The sequence below is a fragment of the Rhodamnia argentea genome, chromosome 10, assembly GCF_020921035.1.
Source record: "Rhodamnia argentea isolate NSW1041297 chromosome 10, ASM2092103v1, whole genome shotgun sequence".
In the NCBI taxonomy this organism is placed as follows: Eukaryota; Viridiplantae; Streptophyta; class Magnoliopsida; order Myrtales; family Myrtaceae; genus Rhodamnia; species Rhodamnia argentea.
Window position 1 is genome coordinate 11,692,748 of NC_063159.1, and position 22,971 is coordinate 11,715,718.

Consider the following 22,971-nt stretch of genomic DNA (forward strand, 5'->3'; position numbering starts at 1 on the left):
AAAAATGGGAGAGAGAAACTTTCAGGTCTAGACTAAATTGGAAAATAAAAGCTCTCAAACGGGAGGAAAGGAAGAAAAGGAAATAGAGAAACAAAACAGCCTAAGAAAAAAGGGAGGGAAGTGAGAGATGGAAGCCGTTAGCCTAACGGTTTGGCGGTATTGTTACTTATTTCTGATCATACGATCTCCCAATGAATAAATGTTTTATGCAAAACATGCGATGGTGATTGTGTGTGGATCTACGGTTAAGATTGTACCGTCCCCGACAATCTTGTTAGAGAAATATTTTCCGTGAAAGATCTGGCTTAAATCCTGCCATCCACGGAGATTGAAGAAGAAAGCGTGTCAAAATAAGAGGGAGTGGACAGAGAAAAACTATGGTAAAAAAGAAAATAAGTATTGGGAGGCGTCCCCAAAATATATATCAGGTCTGTCCCACCAGTGAATGGCGCTTATACATTTTACGTGACGCTTGCTAACACCAGGAAAAACTCCCACAACAAACCAAAGGATTGACTTAATAAAAAAAGAAAAAAAAAAAGATCGAAACCCCATCACTTTCATTCCCATTTGAGTTCTAGAACAGATATGTATCCACGAACGGGAGACTATCCACATGCACAAACTTTTTTTGCCCCCGAATTATTTCTTTCTCTTCAGAAACCTATAACCACAAGAAAAACGTTACTTCAAGTGGAGATCGTGACTGTGCTGACGCTGCCCAAATCACCACCGATCCCCATGGAGCTTGTCACGGAGTTGGAAACATCCACCTTGCCAGACCCGGCTTCGAGCGACCCGATCAGCTCAGCCAGGGCGGATCGAGACGACCCGCCCTTACTCAGCGCAGCCGCCGCGGCGTCTCGCATTGCCAGGACTCGATCCCTAACCTCTCTCCCTTTCTCTGATCGCATCAGCTCGTTGACTCGCTCCTCCAGTTCTTCCGCCGAGACGAGTCCGTCTTCCTCCGACTCCGTCACAGACAGAGCCAGCTTCATCTCCTCCACTAAATAGGCCCTATTCAACTTCTGCTCCGCGTAAAGAGGCCAGGCCAGCATGGCCACGCCATGGCAAACTGCCTCGAGCACTGAGTTCCACCCGCAGTGCGTCACGAACCCGCCCACGGAGCCGTGGCTCAGCACCTCCACCTGAGGGGCCCATGACTCCACTATCATCCCCCTTCGTCTCGTCCTATCCACAAACCCTTCGGGCAGGAAGGCCTCCACACTCGGCTTGAGCTCGGCTAACGCGCGCCGAGCCTCATCATGAGGCGGCGGGACGCGCACCACCCACAAGAATGGCACTCCGCTCCTCTCCAACCCTAATGCCATTTCCTTCAGCTGCATCGTCGAGAACACACCCATGCTCCCGAAGCTTAGGAACAGCACACTTCGGCAAGGCTGCGAGTCGAGCCAGCCCAAGCACTCGTGTCTCTCGCCTCCAACTTCGGTTTCTCCGCCGGTCGCCACCAGTGGCCCCACACAGTACGTTGGAGGAGTGGCTCCATCCGGCACGCAGAGGCCATCCCTCAGAGCCCTGAGGGCGCTGGCTTCGAAGGAGTCGAACGTGTTGATGATGAGACCGGCGGAGTTAGCCATCTGAACTGCCGTATCCAAGAAATGGCTATAGACCGTGAGGTTCCGATCGCTGATGGCCAGGGGCATGTCTCGGGGCGAGACAGGAGGAAAGCCAGGTATCAGAATGGGCGCGTCGAGGTCTTTGAAGCTGTCGGGGTACTTCTTGTGGAGAGCGGGTACGTAAAGGAACGAGGCCAACCCACTCGCACCGGAGGTGAAGTAGTAGTAGGTGGGGATGTTGAGGGAGGCCGAGACACTGAAGGCGGCATTGCAGAAGAAGTCGATGATGAAGGCTTTGATGGCGGAGGACTTGGAGAGAGAGACGAGGGTCTCGTGGAGGGTCGGGTTGTGGAGGCGGACGATTTCGAAGTTGGAGAGAATGAAGTTGGCAGGAGAGGAGGAGAGGTGGTCGGAGTTGGGGAGGGAGATGGCGGGGAGGCGGTGGAAGGTGATGCAAGGGTGGGTGGCGGAGACGGCGGCGATGAAGTGGGTATCTGGAGGTGGGGTGGAGAGGAGGAGGATGGTGACGGAGAAGGAAGGGTGGTGGCCAAGGATGTGCTTCGCGAGCTCCACCATGGAGGCAAGGTGGCCTCTTCCGGGTGAAGGGTAGAGGACGATGGAGCTTTCCATCTGGTGGGTCGAGAGTGAGGGATGCGACGGCGGAGATACGGAGGAGGAGGCTACAAAGAGATGTCTTTGAGTGGGTGGGAGTTGTATTGGTTGGGCAACATGAGAAGCCATAATTATAGCACGACCTAGTGGTGTGAAACGATTCCGCCCCCCTTGATGCTTGTTGTCTTATGGGTGTGTTTATTCGAGAAAGAAGAATATTTTATCTCCCAATCATTGCCATAAATAGCGACCTTTTATTTATAAATTTTCGTATTTTTGACATTTAAGAATTGGTTTTAATGTAAGATCGGACATTCTCAATTTTTAAATACCTATATATGGAACTTTAACAAGATCATTTTAAATTTCATGTTGAACATATTTCAAAGTTCTTCAAAAAATAAAAAAAAGAGCTTTTAGGAAGAAAGTTAAAAAAAAATTACTTTCTTTCTTTTTAAATAAGGTTAGCTCACTGGTTAGCTCACTACTAATATATTCTGTCCATCTAAGATATTTGGATTATACCACGTAATTTTTATAACACGTGGTGCTGACTTTACTCAACATGTATACATTAGAAATAAGGCTGCCTATACGTATTGTTTACTTTCACAGACACACAAATCTTACATATAGCTTTGAATCATTTGATATCTTCATATTAGAGACCAATCCATACTATATCAAAGGGATATAAAAGATTATTATCTACCTTCAGAAAGCATCAGAATTCGTAGTTTTCTTCTTACGCTAATATGATGTCAAAATCTGAAAAATTATAAAAAAAATCTTAAACTTTTTACATTTTTGCCAATTAACTTCTAAATTTTTTAAGTTTGTCGTTTCCTTCTTAAACCTTTTCACCTATGTTCAATTCAGTCATATTGATCGGAAATTGTGAATGTCGGTGGTCCTAGGTGACACCATCAACACCGATGTGGATAATTTTTATTAATATTTAAACATTTTTTGGATTTTTTTGAATTTTTTTCTTTTTCTTTTTCCCTTGCGGACATGACTCAACTTTGACCGACATTGGCGTCAAGCAAGGGCTTCCCTTGTCGAATTGGGCAAAGGAAGCCCTCGCTGGAAGTTGGATGACGAATGCCCTCACTTGGGCGGGCGGCCCCCCCCACCCAATCGGCCCTTGGCGAGAGTGGCCATCGTTGGAATATACCGGGGCCACCCACGCTTGCCTAGATAAGGGCGACCATCACCCTGGGCCGGCGACGACGGCCCTCAACCGATGCCAGCGGAGGTCGAGGGTGATGGCTAGAGGGAAAAAAGAAAAGAAAAAAAGGAAAACATAAAAAAGGAAAAAAATTAAAAATAAAAATTATTGAAAAAAAATTAATACATTACTAGAAATTGTTCACATAAGATCGCCGATATCCACGTCAGCGACCAATAAGACTGAATTGATAAAAAGTGAAAAGATTTAAGATTGAATCGACACATTTAAAAGGTTAGTCTTGAATTGGTAAAAGTGAAAAGGTTAATACATTTGTTGACAATTTTTCCTATCAAAATCTCATTTCAGTTTTTCTTTGTTATTATACTCCAGGGATGATCTTTAGATTTACCACGCAGCAAACCTTATGAGCAAGTCCACAATTTCACGGCGCAATTGAAGCGACTGAAACAGAGGAATGCGGTAAAAAAGTCCACACCGTTGGAAAACGACGGCCGAAAGCATTACCTTAAAATTATAAATCTATTATACTTTTGTCAATTCATTCTTGAATCTTTTAATTTTGCTAATTCATTCATAAACCTTTTTACGTTTTGCTAATTAAGTCAATTCGGCCAATTTCGATAAGAAATAGTTGACGTAGACGTCGGTCGTCCTGCGTGATATGGCTGGTGCTGATATGTATATTTTTTTTAATAATTTTAAATATTTTTCCAGCTTTGTCTCACAACTATCGAACAGAGAATGGATATTAACACAAATGCTCCCTGAATTTTAGCTCAATGTATATTGCGATTCGTGATCTTTTAATTTATTTAATGTGGTTCATGAACTTTAACCCAATGTGCAATGTGGCCCCTAATCTTTTGATTTGCTCAATGAACACATTGCACATTGAGTTAAAGTTCATGAACTACAATGAACAAACTAAAAGTTCAAGAATGACATTGCATATTGATCTAAATTTTAAGAATCATTACAGGTGAGGATTTATTACAATAATTCAATTAAAAATACACGTGGAATCTATATAGACTATAAGGTTTGACTTCAAACTTATGAGAGGTTAGGTTTTAGATTTTAGGGCATGCAAGGTTTTCAGGTTTGAAAATTTGAAAAATCGATTTGGTAGGTTCTAGATGAAATCTGGACCAATCCTAAAATCTTTGATCCTAAAGTTTGTTAAAAGCTTTAACGTCTCACTTCTCAGCTGGTCAGAGTCCGACAAGATTCCTTGGGTTGACCCGACAGCCGACAGATTTGCAGCTCTGCCGACAGATTTGCAGCTCTTTCTCACAACTATCGAACAGAGAAAGACCGTCCGGCAAGAACAACCATCGCCCATGCATGTCCTATCAATCAACCAAACGAATAATCTCATCACGATCCGCGACAAGATCAAAAAGCAGGAGTCACGGTACTGCACATGGCATCCGCAGAAGAACCAAAAATGAAAAAAATAAACTCTCGTGTATATCTTAATACGAGTTTCCGTGAGGTTCCTCTCTTTTCCGGTTATACCTATTCTGGCCATTCCGTTCACTCAACGTACGACGCTACTATAATTTGAGGACCTGTGTGTTGCTTTCAGAAGAAACCAAATTTAAATTTACAAAGCAAGAAGGAAACGACCAAACGTAACTGAAGATCGTTCGCATGCATGAGGAGCGGGGTCTTGTCTTGTGTATAAAGAACGTGAGAAGATGAGGAACTTGTTTAATTAGAGCGTTAGATTAATAATTCACGTCGAAAATTCGCATGCACTAAGGTATATGTATTCATTTGGGTGGATGGCAGATTGCTTTTCGTCTTACTGCAAGAGTGGATATATGAAAATTATCAAAAAAGTCCTAAACATATTGTAATAATGTTAATTCAGTTCTAAACTTTTTTTCTCATCAATTAAGTCCCGAGCCTTTTCCAATTGTGCCAATTCAATCTATTTAGCTGACAGACGTTGGTGTGATAAATTTTTAATAATATTTTAATCTTGTTTATGTATAAGATGAGGTTTTGCGAATAAACAATTCTAAAAAAAGAAACTGAAACCCGATCCGACTCAACCAATTTGGATTATAGTTCTATAATATTTCGGGTCGGGTACCATGGAATCCCAACCCGACTAATTGACTCCTCTGGGTATTACGATCTAGGGGTTCGCTTCCAAGTAGAGGTAATTGATGGGAATCCGTCTCCACCCAATTTGGGGGATTGGAGTCCGGATGGTGTCCTTACACGAGAGACGCCAGTCCGAAGATTTATGTCTACCATTTTTGTTAGGGCAAGCTTAGGAAATACTTTAGGTCCGACCTTCGGGATCACCTCTAGAAATCCTTCATCATCCTCTTCATATTATGTGGCATCTCCCTCATCCCTCTAGGGCCAATCCTTGACAGAACCTAGATACGCATCACACTATTTTTGAGCACCAATGGAGTTTTAGGTTGGGTCTTTACTGATGCTCGAATGCCACATTAATTAGCTCTCGAAACCAAGCCTCCCCCTTTCCATGTCGCCATCTCGCAGATGTAGGCATTGACTGATTATAGTCGGATAATCGCACCATTGAAGTCAGTGCATTTCTACAAATTCCACGACCCTGATTCTCGAAAATCGGTGACTGTTGCATCAAATCAAAGTTTTTTTTTTACCGATATCTTGTGTCGGACATACGATAAAATGTATTAAGATACGATGCTTTTAGGAAGATAAATCAATGCCTCAAAAGACTAGAGAAATTCCCGTGTAGCAATACACCATTTATCGTCGAAGCAATCTTCGTCCCAAGGCCAAAATCTTTGTTCGTTTATAATGGAATCTATGTGCTTAAAATGCCAAATTCTTTACCGGACACAAATCAAGGCCTTTAAGTAGTTTGTCATGCAATAAAAGAAATTGCGCCTGTATATTGGAAAAAATTCTATTGTTCATAGCAACCCGGCCCAAAGAGAGCTTCCAGTGCCTATTCATTTTCTTTGTTATTCCCACGGATGTATAGGGTGTTGGGGAGATTTTTCCGTTTTACACACTAAGTTTTACTAATTGCGTAGGGCTTTGTTAGTATAACAGTTTTTACGTAACGGTGAAAATAACAATACATTATGTGTCACAATTTCTTAAAAGAGTGGACTCCACGGTAGTTAATTGTTATTTTCTTCTTGTGGCCCAAAATCGACTGTTAGTTAATTATCCAAAAATTATTACATAATCAATTCTCAATTACATATGTAGTGTCTAATAATTGAATTTAAATTTACGCGGTACCTCGAATCTTTCAAATGTCGGACACATGGATGTTAATCTCTGACCATATAACTTACTAACGGAGTGCATGCCAAATATTTAACGTCGGTGTACGGGTATAATATCAGGATCTTGGCGGGTTATAAGAAAATGTAACTATATTTTTGTTTTCACAGATATGGACATTCGAAATAATTTACAGCTAAATAATATATAATTTATTCATAGCATGATTGCTTCAAACGTGAAAGCCACCTAAGAGTCGTTCGTTTTCCAAGTGCTCGAAAAGCGGATCATGTCACTTCCCCCAAACGAGCACGAGACAAGTGAGAGGGTCCGGACTTATTCGAGCGTTCGGGTCCTAATAATTCGATACGGGGTACCACGGTCACTCAGGGGCAATGCTTGAGGTTGTCTGAAAAATCTTAAATATGGTGCACTTTTATGAATCGGTCCTAAACCTTCTATTTTTATCAATTGAGTACATTCAACCAATCTTTATCAGAAATCGCTGATGTGGACATCGGTTATCTTACGTAGCACGACCAGCTCTAACTTCCATAATTATGAAAATTCTTTAATAATTTTTTTTTCCTTTCTTTTCTTTTCTTTTACATAAAGTGGCCGATGAGGGTCATCGGGCCCTTGCCGGCCGCTAGCAAGGGCTACAACACCCTCGTCTACGGCTGACGAGGCCCTACGACCCTTGTTGGCCACAATAAGACAAGAAAAAACAAAGAAATAAATTAATTTAAGAAATGTTATAATATTATTAAAAAATGTCAATGTTCGCATCGGACATGCCACGTAAGATGGTTAGTATCCATGTCAATTATTTTCAGCCAAAATTAATATGATAGATTCAATTGACAAAACATACAAATGTTTAGCACTAAATTGACAAAATTGCAACATGTTTAGGATTTTTTTAGTAATGTTCCCAGTGAGCAGCATATCGCTGATATTTTGAAAGAATGCACAAATGCATCGAACTCATCTTCATGTATTCTTAACATCTGATCGGGTGGAGCACGTTTTTGTGATTAGGCTATTTCGTTTACAAATGCGTGCAGAGGAAAGAGTCATTTTACTATGATTAACGGGAATTGCAAGGGAATCAAATCGAAACAATTAAGGGTGGATCTGGTTCAGCATTTTCAAAGTTCTTTGGGACCCCAAAGACCATTGGGAAAAATATTGGGTGTTTGGCAACTATTTTGAAAGGGCTTTGGGATAAAAGTTGGCATTGAAAATGCTGAAAGCTCAATACTGTGAGCTTTCAGCATTTTCGGAATGCTAAAGCCCCAATTAATGAAGATTACTCAACTGCCTATTTTGCCCTAAAAAATTTAGTAAGAATCCATTTTTGCCCTTCTTAAAAAATATCTACGCTTCACTGTCTCTGTTATCCTTATTCACACCGCTCCTGTCCCCACTTTGCACTTTGCCTCCACCCAAAAAGGTGGGTTCTTTTACGGCCCTTTTTCTTGTTCGAGCTGTGGTTGTCTTGAACTTGTTCTGCGAAATTCTAGTTCTCTTCTCTATAAATAATTTTTCGAAATTTATCTTTTAGCTTTTGGAGTTTTGTTTGGGTTCTGGGACCAAGGTCGTCTGTTTTCTTCTTTCTCTGCTCCTACAAAAGTGGCATTTTCTAACTGCTCTTACTTTGCGGTACTAAGTTTGCCTTTGGCATTGAATTGATTTGATAGAAAGTACCATGGATGATTTTTCAGATTGATCGAGTCTGAAGAGCTCATCGGAAAGATCACTGCAAGTGGAAAAAAAAGAAGCAAAATAATATTCTTATGGCATTTGCCTTAAGGGAGTTTTTCTGAGATTCCTTTACTTGCAAATGAATTGGTTTTCGGCCGACGGTGAAGGTTTTTCCGGAGACGGTGAACTATTGCTCGAATTTGATTTTCGTTGTAGTTGGAGCTCTCTGCAACAATTTGAGGAAGGGATTAGAAATTTTGAGCAAGATGATCCAAAGTAGAGCGACCAGATGTAACTTCTTCAGCAAAAGGGTAAACATAAAGCGGGTCAAAAAATGATGAATCTGCATACATTTGTATGTCTTGAAGATTATGGTGTTCTTGCGTATGGAATGCCATTGACTTTAAAATTATGAAATCCTTTCAACAAGGTTTGTATTGTGGTTTGATTGAACCAATTTAAAGTCTTAGAACCAATTTAAATTATGAAATCTGTATGGATTAATCATAAATTGTTCAAAATCCTTTTAGGACATATTCACCTGGTAATTTCTGTTGCGTCAACTATTAATTTCGCATGAAATCCTTTTTTTTTTACCAAAAAAAAAGTATTAATTTCGGATGTTACTCTATCGAAAATCAAATATCTTAACAAGAGAGTTTTTTGCATGGTACTATGGAGAACTACTTTAGCCAATCCTAATTGAGAGACGTGCCAGAAACAATTACATGATACACATCTTTTTCTCAGTTCATGTACTCGCAATTTAACAAAACAAAAACACGACGCTGGTCCAAAATTATCCAACTTAAAATGCATAAATTTTACTTAAGAACGAGACAAAAAAGAATTACATTTATCTTGTTTGGGAGGGACGAGATATAAAAACTTCATTTGAAATGTCATAAACATCAGAAAGAGACGGATTTTATTATTTTTATGTCCATCATAATCATGAATTAAAGATGCTAGGTGACCAAATCGAAATTGCGTTGGGTATCAAATTTCTTTCAATGTGAACTATTTTTTTCCTTTGAATATTTTTAGTTAAAAAAATAAATTATTTTTATTTATAAATTTATTAATACATATCGTTAATATATAAATGAAAAAAAGTTGTAAACTTCTTTTTTCAATTTTAAACAATTAAAAATAAAAAAACTTAAATTAATCACCCGAAGGCACATTTCAAATGTGTTTCTTTCAAACAGCTTTTATCTCAAAGTTACTTTTTCACCAAACAGTATTTGCATTTCTCTAAAGCCTTTTAGGCTAAACCGCTTTGCATTTCCCCAAAACTTCTTGAAAAAATTGAACCAAACCCATCCTAAGCACTTAGTGTCGAAGTATGTAGGGCCTCAATCCTCTGCGGTGAAAGAACAATTCGTAATACTTTTAGGAAAAGCTAATTGCACGCACAAAAATTTCATATTTTACTGTATCAATCACAAGGTATGGCCAAGCACATAAAATGATTTTCGCGATCTTAAAGGACATATAATATTCTTAGCCTATAAAGAAAGGGCATATCTCGCCAATACATACATGTAGACCATTCTCTTGATACTACCATTCTCGATCTAGTCAACCCTGAGCATCGGAGCCAGGAGGAACGAAATTCAGAAAGAAAACCTTAGTATTTACTAATACTCCCTTTATTTAGAATATTAGGCCACGATATTAATATTTTTAATGAGTATTAGACATGACTCACTTTTTTTTTTTTTGGTCAATAACATGAGTCAGTTATTCAGAAACAGAGAATGGGAGACGATCCACGGACATAACCCTTCAGGTGGAGATTTTAACTGCACTAGCGCTGCCCAGACCACCGCCGATACCCGTGGAGCTCGTGACCAGGTCGGGAACATCCACCTCGCTGGACCCGGCTTTGATCGACCCGATCAACTCAGCTAGGGTCGATAGGGACGACCCACCCTCGCTCAGCGCGGCGGTTGCCGCGTCGCGCATGGGCAGGACTCGATCCTTTATTGCCCTCCCTTTCTCTGAACGCATCAGCTCATTGACTCGCTCCTCCAGCTCGTCCGCCGAGACCAGCCCATCTTCCTCCGACTCGGTCACGGAGAGAGCCAGCTTCATCTCCTCCACCAAGTAGGCCCTATTCAACCTCTGCTCCGCGTAGAGCGGCCAGGCCAGCATGGGCAGGCCTCCGCACACCGCCTCAAGCACTGAGTTCCAGCCGCAATGCGTCACGAACCCGCCCACCGAGCCGTGGCCCAGAACCTCCACCTGCGGGGCCCAAGACTCCACTATCTTCCCTCTCCCTCTTGTCCTGTCCACAAACCCTTCGGGCAGGAAAGGCTCTACGCCGGGCTCAACCTCGGCTGACCCGTGTCGAGCCTCGTCGTGAGGCGGCGGGACCCGCACCACCCACAAGAACCGCACTTCGCTCCTCTCCAACCCTATTGCTATTTCCTTCAGCTGCCTCGCCGAGAACACTCCCATGCTCCCGAAGCTCAGGAACAGCACGCTCCGGCTCGGCTGCAAGTCAAGCCAGCCCAAGCACTCGTGCCTCTCTTCACCTCCTTTGGTTCCTCCGCCGGCAGCCACCAGTGGCCCGACACAGTATGTCGGAGGAGTGGCTCCGTCCGGCACGCAGAGGCCATCCCTCAGAGCCTTGAGAGCGCTGGGTTCGAACGAGTCGAACGTGTTGATGATGAGACCGGCAGATTTAGCCATCTGAACAGCAGTATCAAAGAAACAGCTATAGACCTTGAGGCTCCGATTGCTGATTGCCATGGGCATGTCTCGGGGCGAGACTGGAGGAAAGCCAGGCATGATAATGGACTCGTTGAGGTCTTTGAAGCTATCGGGGTACTTCTTGTGGAGAGCGGGTACGTAGAGGAACGAGGCCAACCCACTCGCACCGGAGGTGAAGTAGTAGTAGGTGGGGATGTTGAGGGAGGCCGAGACGCCGAAGGCGGCATTGCAGAAGAAGTCGATGATGAAGGCTTTGATAGCGGAGGACTTGGAGAGAGAGACGAGGGTCTCCTGGAGCGTCGGGTTGTGGAGGCGGACGATTTCAAAGGTGGAGAGAATGAAGTTGGCGGGAGAGGAGGAGAGGTCGTCGGAGTTGGGGAGGGAGACGGCGGGGACGTGGTGGAAGGTGATGGAAGGGTGGGTGGCGGAGACGGCGGCGACGAAGTGGGTATCTGGAGGTGGGGTGGAGAGGAGCAGGACGGTGACGGAGAAGGAAGGGTGGTGGCCAAGGATGTGCTTCGCGAGCTCCACCATGGAGGCAAGGTGGCCTCTTCCGGGTGAAGGGTAGAGGATGATGGAACCGTCCATTTGGGGGGTCGACAGTGAGGGATGCGACCGAGATCCTGCGGAGGAGGAGGCGACGGCGGAGACTGAAGAGACTAGATAAGGCGTTTTTGCTAGGGTGGGATGCTGTCTTGTTCACGTGCGCTGTAGCATAGCAGGGCAAGTTGGCCAACAGGGATAGTCATCATTTAATACCCTAACTAGAAGCGCAAAACGACTGCATTATTGTCGTCGGTTATGTTTTATATTTGTGTTTATTTAAGAAAAAAACAGTATTTTTATCTCCCACTTGTTGGCAGAAGGAGCAAGCTTTTCTGTTCTGAGTTCTTATAGATTGTAGCATGTGAGAACTGATTCTATGTAATATCGAGCATTCTCAATTTTTAACTATTTATACATGCGGAACTCTAAAATGGTAGGTTGAGATTATATATTGAATTTGTTTCACAGTCCTCCAAAATAAAAGGGTTAGCAAGAAAGTTAAGAAAACACTTTTTTTCACTCGAAATAAATTTAACTCGCGATAAATTGATAGCCTCCATATATGATATACTTGGAATAGTAACACATTTCTTAGACTTCAAATAAAGCACACATTAAAAGTAATGTTCGTTATACGAAATATTTACATTCACCAATATACAAAAAATTATGAATAATTTTGAATCATTTGGTGCTATGTTATAGAAGACATGATATTATTATTTATTTTCAGAAAGCACCGAAGTTCATAGTTTTTTTTTTGTAACAGTATGATGTCAAAATCTCATATAATTTTTTTTTTCAATCATAAAGACATGGACTGATCTTTAGATAGAGGGTTAATACTATATAAAAAAAAAACCCAAAGTCGTACTCTTGTGATAAATTTGCCATAAACTAATTTTTTGTCCACAAAATATTTCAAACTGGTACACATGTAATAAATTTACCCTCTGTTAGTTTCCGTAAATACTTACTGTAAATTAATGAGTTGGATAATGCATGGCGATTGACGTTTACACCAGTTTGAGGTTTTTTTTTTCATCTGTTTGTTACGAGTGTTAGTTTGGGAATTTTCGTGGTATTAACTCAATTTAATGGAAACTAACAGAGAGTAAACTTGTAACAGATGTACCATTTTTGAGTTTTTGTTAGCCAAAAAATTAATTTATGATAAATTTATTATAGGTATACCAGTTTGGAGTTTTCAGTGGTCAAAAAATTAATTTTGGAGTAAAATTGTTGCAAGATAATGTTTGTGGTTTTCATTATATTAACCCTTAATTATTTTGCTATGATAGTTATATTATGCTTAAATGTTTAATATAATCATTAAGTTTTCAATTTGTTCAATTTAGTCTCTCAGTTTGTCATAAAATTTCAAATTATTTTCAAAATTAAAATATTACACAGATTTTTTTTATTTCTTTTTTATGTTGTTGGGCTTTATAAAAATTATGATAGCTCCATTTAGACGTGTTTTGGCTTGTATTCCCTGTAATAGTAAAAGCAGAACTTCACTTACAATTATATTGATTGACGTTCTCATCATTTTAATTTCCTAGTTTGTAGCTTCAACTAATATTAACGAAGAAAAGACGAATTACAGAAACTTAAAAATTTAATGTATCTAAAAACTTAGTAACCACATCAAGATGAATACAAGTACGAGAATCTCTCAATAAATTGATCTTTTTAAATATTCTTATGAAAGCACTTCTTTTTATAATCGCAGGAATATGAATCCAATATAGCTCTAAATGAGCTTATACTTTTTTCTATTATAAAAATCATAAGTTATTTTATTTTTATGAAGACCAAAATGATAAAGAAACATGTGATATTTATTAAAGTATGATGAAGGTTACTATTGAAGTTTGTTTATAAAACGAACAAAATTTACCTTTTTTAATCCGACATAGGATGGAAAGAATGGTGCAAGTCTCTTTATTAGTTAGAAGGCTACTATGGTCTTCCAAAATAAAAAAAAAAATGAGCAAGTGGGCTAGACCTCACTTTACCCGCGTACGAATGCACGTGTAATTGCGCGATTATTAGGCGCACTTAGTGAAATTAAATGCAATAAAAGATACATTTTTTTTTTTGCTGATATATGAAATGAATCGAAAGGTAAAAATATTCTAAAATTTGGGTTTTAGTGAAATTATGAAACTTGTGAAAAGTTCCATTGATTTGACTTTAATATGCAAAGCTGAGGAATTATACTAAACAAAATAAATGTTTATGAATAGTTTAAGGACCACATTGAATGAATTATAAATACAAAGATAATGTTGCTTATTGGACCAATGTCTATGGATTATTTGTGTGACTTTTGCAAATATTTGTAAATATGTCGAAAGCTAACCAAACTATACTCCTAGTCAATAGATTCTTCTTTTTAAATATAAGCATATTTAAATTCTAAAAGTTGATTGCCCCTTATTTTTAAGGGAGAATTGTCAACTAAGTCCTAAACCTTAGCGGTTCAAGTAGGACATACAAAAATGAAGTTCTTTTTGCAAGTCATAAAAGCTTTTGACCTGCCAAAAGTCCGATACCTTCACTTAAAGAAATCGTCAAGAGGGAGCCTAAATCCGAATTCATCAACATATTTAGTTTAACCTACTTCCACTCAAAAGCTTAAGCCAATGAGTTATAGATCAATTATGATTTATTAACTACTCAACTTAAATCAATTTTCCAATGTGAGACTTCTCTAGCATAACTTACACGTGCATCTTAACACTTTTCTTCACAAAATACACAGAGAAGATGCACAAAACCTCACTTCACTTGCTCTTGATAAGGCAGAAGAAATCTTGCATGCCCTTTGGTTTTTATCAAGAAGAAATCTCGTATGCAATCGAGGAGGGAACAAGCAACGGGGTTCGAAAGTGCCTGTTTTATCTTTGAGTACAAAAAGCTCTGATCAAGCAAAGATTTTCTTTTATGACCCGATTTGGCATCCCTACTAACGCTAGCTATAGATACAGAAACTTAATACAAAGCAAAAATAAAGTGGCAAGGCTCTTGTTGGGTGCTTGAATTTGACTCGTTTGTCAAATATACTCATTTATAATTCAACATAGATTATGAACTAGCTTGCCATATCCTTTGATATAACGTACTCATTAAGAACATTTAACCATGTTTGGGACGGTTTCGCACATTTGAAGCGAACATTTCACTATACAGAACTTTGCTTTTAATACTTGTACGTAGCAATACGAGCCAAGGTTTTGCATTTGCTGTACTTCTACCTGGAAAATGAGGATAGAGTAATGCTACACATACTTACATTCATATCAGAAGTGATTTCCAAACTCATGTAGCAAATGCAATTAAAAATTAAGCAAGTATGCCATAGGTTATCATCTTGTAGTATGCCACTTCAAGTGAAAACAAATTATAACAATCTCATCGCTTGCGCCATTCATGAAGATGGTTAATGATAGATGTAGTAGCAAGTGGCATGTTACGGTGACTTTTTCAGTCAATAAGAATATGTTTAATAGTCAAGTGGACCCTGTCACAAAAGTTCATAAACTAATTTTTATGAACAGTCCGAGCATGCTGAGGATTATTGATTAGGTTAATAGCAGGAGGAGCTCTGGCTGTCGAGAAATAGAGGCCCTTGGGACTTTAAGCCCGTAAGCTTTGGTCTGACATAGAACATACATTCAAAATGAGAGGATTACCAAAAAAGTCTTTTAACTCTATTGCAATTATGTCAATTCAGTTTTAGACCTTTTTCTGGCTAATTGAATTTTAAACCTTTTGTATTTGTATTAATTTAGTCCATCTGACTACGTGACGCAGCCGATGCTAGCGTGCCATTGCCATCACTAATTTTTTTTTTAATAAAATTTCAATATTTTTGAAATCATTTTTTTTTCTTTTTTTTCCTTCCTTCTCTAGCCGGTCGTCGAGGTACGCCGACCGACTAGAGGTGAGGGCTGGCGAGGTCAAGCTTCGCCTAGCCATGGCAAGACCGACCTCGCCCGGCGACGGTGAGGTTGAGCCTCTCCCGGCTATGGCGAGGTCGACGTTGTTAGTAGCCGGCGAGGGTCGAGCTTCGCCAAAGGCCAGCGAGTTTGACTTCGCCGGACCTTGGTGATCGACCGAAGGAAGAGGGAACGAAAAAAAGGAAAAAGAAAAGAATAAAAAATAAATTAACAAAATAAAAGAACTATTAAATAATTATTTAAAATTATCCACGTCGGCTTCGGTTGTCTCATGTCAACGATTTGCGATCAAAATTAGCTGGATAGATTGAATTAGCACAAATACAAAAGATTTATGATTCAATTGGCCATAAAAAGAAAAGAGTTTGGGACTCAATTGATAAAAAAAAAAGTTTTAGACTGAATTGACACAAGTGCAATCGGTTTAAGATTTTTTTGGAAAATTTTCCCATTTTGAAAAGTGGGAGGTTTGACTTTGGCCCAAGAAATCAACCAAGATTTGTAAAGGTTTTGTTATTTACTCTGTTCGAATGGATTTTGATAACCTGGAGTAAATTTGTTTCGCTAATGAAAATTAACGCTAATGTTATCGCCCGTCTGGAGATCAAATTTCACTAGTTGTCTTCAAGTAAAATCTACCTCACATGGAACATTAAGCAGGACCTAATCTTCTCGCGCTTCTCGGGCTACGGAAGCGAGCCGAACAGAGGACACCGGCTCAATGATTGACATAGCTTAAACAAAGCTATTACCGGTTGTGAACTCGACATCGGAGCTAGACAAACTACAACTACCGATTGAATCGAGAAAGAAAGCTCCGCTGATCGTATACGAACGAAATCAGACATGAAGGTCGACTTCCCGATCGGAACAAATTTAGAGGCTGTGGAACGGGCGAAGTCGGCGATGGATTCAGAGCAATTGCAAACTTAGCTCGATAACAGAGATGAGGAATTCCAATCGCGAACAAGCAGGAACAATAGCAAAGGAAGACTAACTGATGGTGACCTGAGGCGGAACCGCTGAAGAGGCCGGGCGGCGAACGATTTTCGCCGGAGAAGAGGCGCGGAGGAGTCAGTCCCCGAAGAGAGAGAGAGAGAGAGAGAGAGAGAGGGAGAATTCGTGCGTATTTCGTGTCACGTTTTCGACTTTGAGAAGACCAGAGAGAGATTTTAGGTTGGGATCCTTTTGATGGGCCCATTTTTTAATCTTCACGGGCCAGAGTCCTTTTTTGTATGGGCTTAGGTCATTGGGCTCCGAAATCTATGCAAATGTTTTAGAGGTCCGTACGGAAATGTACTGAAAATGTTGGGCTTGTGGGCTTTAGTGATCAAAAGGCCATGAAGCCTTCTTATTTATGTTTTTTTTTTTTGGGTCGAACTTATTTTTGTTTTATTAGTTATTTTTCATTGTTTTATTACCCAAAAAAAATTGCATGTTGGACTTATGGGAAAAAATTCAGGTGCCAACACCATAAAATATCACATTGTATCAGAGCAAGAGGCCCTCCCCTCACGCATAAAAACGTACAAAGAAGACATAAAAAATTCTCGGAGCGTAAAATATTTGTGTTTCTTTTATCAATTTACTTGCCTCTGTTTTCTTTTTTGTAGCCATTTATTATCTATCTTTTGCTTTGGCAAGAGTTGATAGATATCTTATCATCTATAACAATGCATTGCAAAGAGAATTTTGTTGGATATCTTGCAAAAGGATGATATTGTATTGTATTTTAAAAGAGATTCGTAATATTTCTTAATTTCCCCAAGAATGTTTATCAAGAATTACCTTGAATTTCTTTCGGATACAGAATATTGGCATATTCCTTCCTTTCCTTGTGAAACTTTGATCGCCAAAAGTTATATGAAAACATTTTGCATTTCCTGAAACTTTAAGTTAATTATCATTTCTAACTTTACAGATGTTAATTTGGTTGTATCATGATAAATGGTTAACCTATTGTTACTTATGTTGCTATATTTAATATGTTACATCGACAATCATATCATAATGGTGAAATACTGTTGGCCCCAATACTTTAACGTCTGTATGAAATTGAAATGAACATGTGATATTTATTAAAGTACGATGAAGGTTACTATTGAAGTTTGTTTATAAAACAAACAAAATTTGCCTTTTTCTAATCCGACATAGGATGGAAAGAATGATGCAAGTCTCTTTATTAATTAGAAAGCTATTATGGTCTTTGAAAATAAAGAAATGGCGAGTGGGCTAGACCTCACTATATCCGCGTACGAGCGCTAGTGTAATTGTGCGATTATTAGGTGCACTTAGCGAAATTAAATTTAATAAACTTTAATTGTAATATCCCAGGGAAATAGTGCAACTGTTCACTTAGGAATTGCGATTATGTTTAATATTAATTTCGAGTTTTAATAGATTAATTATGTCCAATAGTTGCAACTCTTCGGACTTTATGATTTAGACATAAAGAAAATTGCGTCCGTTCGAGCTAGCAGTTTTGGACCATCAAATAGTTGCAATCTTTCATACAAAACTGTTTTCAGAAAATGAAAAGGTGTGATCGAATAAAATGTTTTGGACTTTTTGGACGCGAAAAAGTATGTTCATTTCTTATTATATATTCAAGTGTTTTGTTCATTTTCAGATTCTTCTTCACTTTCAATTTTCGTTCTTGAAAAGCAAGAGAGATATAGCCTTCCTTTCTTATTATTTCCTAGAGACTTCTTGAAAAATTATTAAAATTGCTAGCTAATAATCTCGCTTGAGACTCTGTTGCATCCTGGAGAATTTTTGCCGGTAAGCATTGACAACGTCGTAGGGCAAATAATTTCTTAAAGAGAGTGATATCACATCTCAGAGTCCGATTCCTTTGTTCATCTCATTCGACCATATTTTTCTTTTAGTTACACATTGAACTTATTATCATTGTAAAAACGTGTATTGGAATATTAACATTAGTTAAACAGAAAATAATTGAAAAATAGACAAAATCACTTAACAACGATAGATGATTGGAAATTTTTTTACTATGCTGGCAAACTCTATTGGATATATCGAATGTTAGCTTGTATTCTCTTGATCACTTTATAAAGTTCATCGAAATTGCGTTGCCTTTCCTTCAAAAAGTGCGAATATATATGCATTCAACATAATTTATTTGTTTTGGACCAAAAAAAAAACAGAATTTATTTGTTAAATGAGGCGTAAAAAGGACATCTAAACTTTTTGTCTAGATTTGTATATTTGTTAAAAAGACACTTTCTAACATTGAAAACATTACCAAAAAAATTTTAAAATTGTGCCAATCAGTCATAAATATTTCAATTTGACCAATCTAGTCATAAATCTTTTAAAATTTCTTAAGGTAATCCATCCGACCAATTTTAGCGGGAAATCGCTGAGGTGGACTTTAGGTGTCCAACGAAGCGACATCAACGTTGACATGGATAATTTTTGTAATTTTTGTAAAATTTTTATGAATTTTTTATATTTACTTTTTTTTTCTTTTCTTTTTCTTTTTTCTTTTTCTTTTGCTTTTTCTTTTTCTTTTTCCATTGGTTGCCGGGGCTCGACAATGGCCAGCGATCGGCCAAAGGCGATAAGTGGTGAGGATCACCCTTGCCGGCCTTAAGTGAGATCGCCCTCGTCGAGATCTAGTGAGGGGCGACCTCACCGAGATATGGTGAGAGGCGAACTCGCCGGACTCTAGTGAGGCTCACTTCGCCGGATATAGTGAGGTTGAGCCTTGCCCAAAGCTAGCAAGGGCAACCACGCTGGCCTTGGGCAAGACTCGCCCTCACCATATTTGATGAGGTCGAGTCTCACCTTTAGCTAGCGAGGTTGACCCTCGTTGGTCTCCGGAAAAGTCGTCTCTCGCTAGTTGTCGCTTGTGTCTAGTTGCCAGCCATTGTCGAGGCTCGGTGATGGACGGAGGAAGAAAAAAAAAAGAAAAAAAATATGTCCACGTCAACAGTACCATATAGGATGGTCGACGTACATGTCCGCAATTTCTTATCAAAATTAACCGGATGGATCACACTGGTGAATTACCAAAAGATTCAAAACTCAATTGGCTAAATTGAAAGATTAAGGACTCAATTGTCATAAATGGGATATGTTAAGGAACTTTTTTAGTAATTTCTCCCTCTAACATTTTTTGTTTGTGAGAACATTTTGTGCACATATCGCCACGGATAGGACGTTTTGAGCACACAGTCATTTGTAAGACCCTTGTCTCAATTGTTAGTCAGTTTGCTCTAGTGGACTGAGTTTACATATGTAAGAACGTGAAGTCACTAGCTCATGCTTCGATTTGGACTCTCAAGCCAATTGCCCGAACTTTTGACCTTTTTATCCCTCAATCATTCTGCCAGTCCTTATATTCGCAAAGAGAGTGGGGTTGCAGCTAAAGAGATGATGCGTGTACGAGCAGAGTGGACACCCCATTCGAGACAGTCCAACAACCCAATTCACGAGCGACATCGCGAGAGAGACCCGTGAACATGCAGCGATTGCAGGGAAGATGGCAAAAACAAGAAAAAGACAGAAATTTCGCCTTCGGACAGAACATCTTTGAACGAGGGACGACGACAACGCTCTTCGTGGGATCTGATAGCTGTGAACCCGTGACCTCAAATTCTTTAAATTCTTATAATGAGGGAAAAAAATAAATTTATGGTAGTCATTTTTATAAACACCCTGCTAACAGGAACTCATCATTTCAGCTTAGAAAAAGAGAGAGAGAGAGAAAGGAGTGGACCCACATGATCGTTTTGATAGCGTTGCTCTCGGAATAATTGTTGGGCGGATGCCTAATTGGGTCCACCACTTTCATGTGGGATCAACATGCAGATTTATGGGGTTAAACGATTTCAGTATGATTACTGATACTCTTCAAGCCACAATATTTCTTAAGGTATGTCCTTCGCATGGACCCAATTCATCGTGAGCCAGGAGAATCTCGAGCATTCACATAGATGGTTTCACGTAAAAAACTTCAAGTCATCGCACGAATTACAATATGCAAAATCGAACTAGCTTTGTCTTTGAATTCTGAAATTGGCTCGATTCTCCATGTGCACTAGGTTCTTTGATCTAGCCATTGTGATTTATGTTTATTCCATTAAACTAGCCCATGCAGAGCGTTTTTCGTAAGGTTAATGCTTAAAAGCTTCGGTGGAACTGCTATGGAACTGCTATCTGCTTGTTTTGTTTGGAATTGACACAATTTAGAAAGCAAAGGAAGCCATTAGAGAGAGGAGCAATATGAAGATCTAGGAGCAGTGTAAAATCGGAGAGAGAGAGAGAATAAGAAACAGAAAAGAAGAAGGGCAGTGTCTTATTTTAACTTGAGGAATATAGATGATGATGATGATGAGTAAAATATAGTTGCGAATCTCACTTCTTTGATCTCGAAACCCTTCGCATCATAACCAGCAACCAAAGCACGCGATAGAACATGAAGAACCCGATCAGAATGTAAATGTTCGTCCACTTCTCGCCCTCGTGAAGCCCTCGCTTCTGCAACACGTCCCTCCCGCTCACCATGCACGTCTTGTTCTCCTCGTACCAGATCAAGCACCTCGACATCAGGCACGAGTACTCGTTGATGAGGAGCGCGTCGAGCGCATACTTGTACATGGAGAAGAAGTACATGAACAGCCAGTATTTGGGTATGCTCTGCTTCGAAATGAAGTAGCCTGAGAAGAGGAAGAAGGCCCCGAGGAGTGCCGTCACTAAAGACGTTCCCGCAATGTAGTTTGGCGCAACGGAGCTCAAGAACAAGACGAAAGAGTTCGCCATCAGGACGATGATCCAGATGATCAGGACAAAGTAGGCGAAGGCATGCCACGAGGCGCAAAGGCCGACGAGAAAGTACATCGAGGCCGAGTATATAGTAGCCACGGCGAGCAAGTAGGGCAAGAAAACGAATGTGTTCGCTATCAAGTAGGACGAGAGTCGATAGACTCCGCTCGATGTTTCTCGCAAGAGGATGGGCCTCTCGTTGATGAAGACGGGTAAGGCTTCGGTCGTGGAGGAGAGGAGGAAAGTGAGAGTGAAGGCGAAGAGACCAAACCTCTTTTCGATGCCTTCCTTGTTGAACCCTATGTTGATGTAGATGGTGCCGAGGACGAGCCCTACGAGGAGGGCTTCCATGGTGTTGGTCAGGAGGAGCTGTCTTGTCCTGTAGATGATCTTCCACGACCTGTTGTACAGCGTCAAGATTTCGTCGAGCCTCGAGCTCTTGTATCTGATCTTTGAGACTTTGTGATGATGATCGGAAGGAGTATTTGTCTCGGAGCAATGAGCTGGTGATGGAGGAAGTGACGGTGGACACTGTGATAGCGTCTGGGGTTTTTTGTTCTCTTGGAGCCGGTTCAGTATTTCCATAGCGTATTCGAGGGCATTAAGCTGAGGCGGCACGGTGAAGCCATGGGAGAGCAAGAAGCTTTGGAGCTCGCAGAGAGTTCCATGGTGGACCACCGACCCTTTTGAGAGCAACAGAATTCTGTCAATGGTGGAGAGGATCTTGAAGCTCGGCTGGTGGATTGACAAGATCACAGTCCGGTGACGCGATACGGCGATCTTCTGGAGGATCTGCATGACATTGTAGGCCGATGTGCTATCCAGCCCAGAAGTCGGCTCATCGAGGAGGAGCACCGCTGGATCATGGAGGAGGCTGAGCCCAATTGAAACACGCCGCCGCTCACCTCCCGATAGGGCATGCCCTAGCCGGGTATCAGCCAGGTGGCTCAGCCCTAGCTCGGTCAGGAGAGAGGCCACGACCGTTAGGAGCTGCGACTTGTCGGAGATGAGCAGGCGGGCGGCGAAGACAAATGTCTCGGAAACGGTGAGCAGTGGGATGCATGCGTCGTGCTGGGGGACGTAGGCCGAGAGCTTGCGGAATGTGGAAGGGTTGATGGGAGAAGAGTTGAGGAGGAGAGTGCCGCGGGTGGGCGTCACTCGAGCCGCCAAAATGTCAAGGAGAGTAGACTTCCCAGCGCCGCTAGGGCCGACTATCGCAAGGATTTGGGAGGGGTAGGCGACGAGGGAGATGTCGCGGAGGATGTAGCTGGGAGGGGATAGTCTTGTGCAGAGTTTGAAGGCTGGGAATTGATGGAGGGTGTTTGCGATGCAAGTGTTCGACTTTTTGTACAAAATGGAAGAAGCTGTTAGCTTGTAAAGAGCAGGTTGTGATGGCGGTGGTGCGGTGGATGGAGGTGGAGGAGGTGGTGGTGGTGGTGAAGTTGAAGGTGAAGGTGAGTGGTCTTCCATGGAGGAGTTGATGGAGATGGAGGGAGGGTAGCGGGGTAGTGCATATGAGAATGAGAGAGATAAAAGGGGGAGGATTTATTGGCAATAATTTCCATGTGTTGTTTTCTGGGAGTATAAAGCTGATGGCGATATGAAAGAG

General features: G+C 40.7%; 3 protein-coding genes across 3 annotated transcripts; all 3 read right to left on the reverse strand.

Moving 5' to 3' along the window:
* Window positions 1-615: 615 nt before the first annotated feature.
* LOC115742824 (UDP-glycosyltransferase 88B1-like) lies at window positions 616-2,282 on the reverse strand. Its single transcript, XM_030677333.2, has one exon. It carries the CDS (start codon window positions 2,205-2,207, stop codon window positions 690-692), a length of 1,518 nt encoding a protein of 505 aa, XP_030533193.1. The 5' UTR covers window positions 2,208-2,282; the 3' UTR covers window positions 616-689.
* A 7,844-nt stretch (window positions 2,283-10,126) lies between these two features.
* Window positions 10,127-11,691, reverse strand: LOC115742829 (UDP-glycosyltransferase 88B1-like). Its single transcript, XM_030677337.2, has one exon. It carries the CDS (start codon window positions 11,644-11,646, stop codon window positions 10,129-10,131), a length of 1,518 nt encoding a protein of 505 aa, XP_030533197.1. The 5' UTR covers window positions 11,647-11,691; the 3' UTR covers window positions 10,127-10,128.
* Window positions 11,692-20,865: 9,174 nt separating this feature from the next.
* Window positions 20,866-22,971, reverse strand: LOC115742724 (ABC transporter G family member 4). The gene has a single exon (XM_030677175.2). It carries the CDS (start codon window positions 22,830-22,832, stop codon window positions 20,955-20,957), a length of 1,878 nt encoding a protein of 625 aa, XP_030533035.1. The 5' UTR covers window positions 22,833-22,971; the 3' UTR covers window positions 20,866-20,954.

What these genes read in the sequence shown, in the direction of transcription:
- LOC115742829 (XM_030677337.2), bottom strand. Translation starts at nt 11,646, where the DNA reads ATGGACGGTTCCATCATCCTCTACCCTTCACCCGGAAGAGGCCACCTT.
- LOC115742824 (XM_030677333.2), bottom strand. Translation starts at nt 2,207, where the DNA reads ATGGAAAGCTCCATCGTCCTCTACCCTTCACCCGGAAGAGGCCACCTT.
- LOC115742724 (XM_030677175.2), bottom strand. Translation starts at nt 22,832, where the DNA reads ATGGAAGACCACTCACCTTCACCTTCAACTTCACCACCACCACCACCT.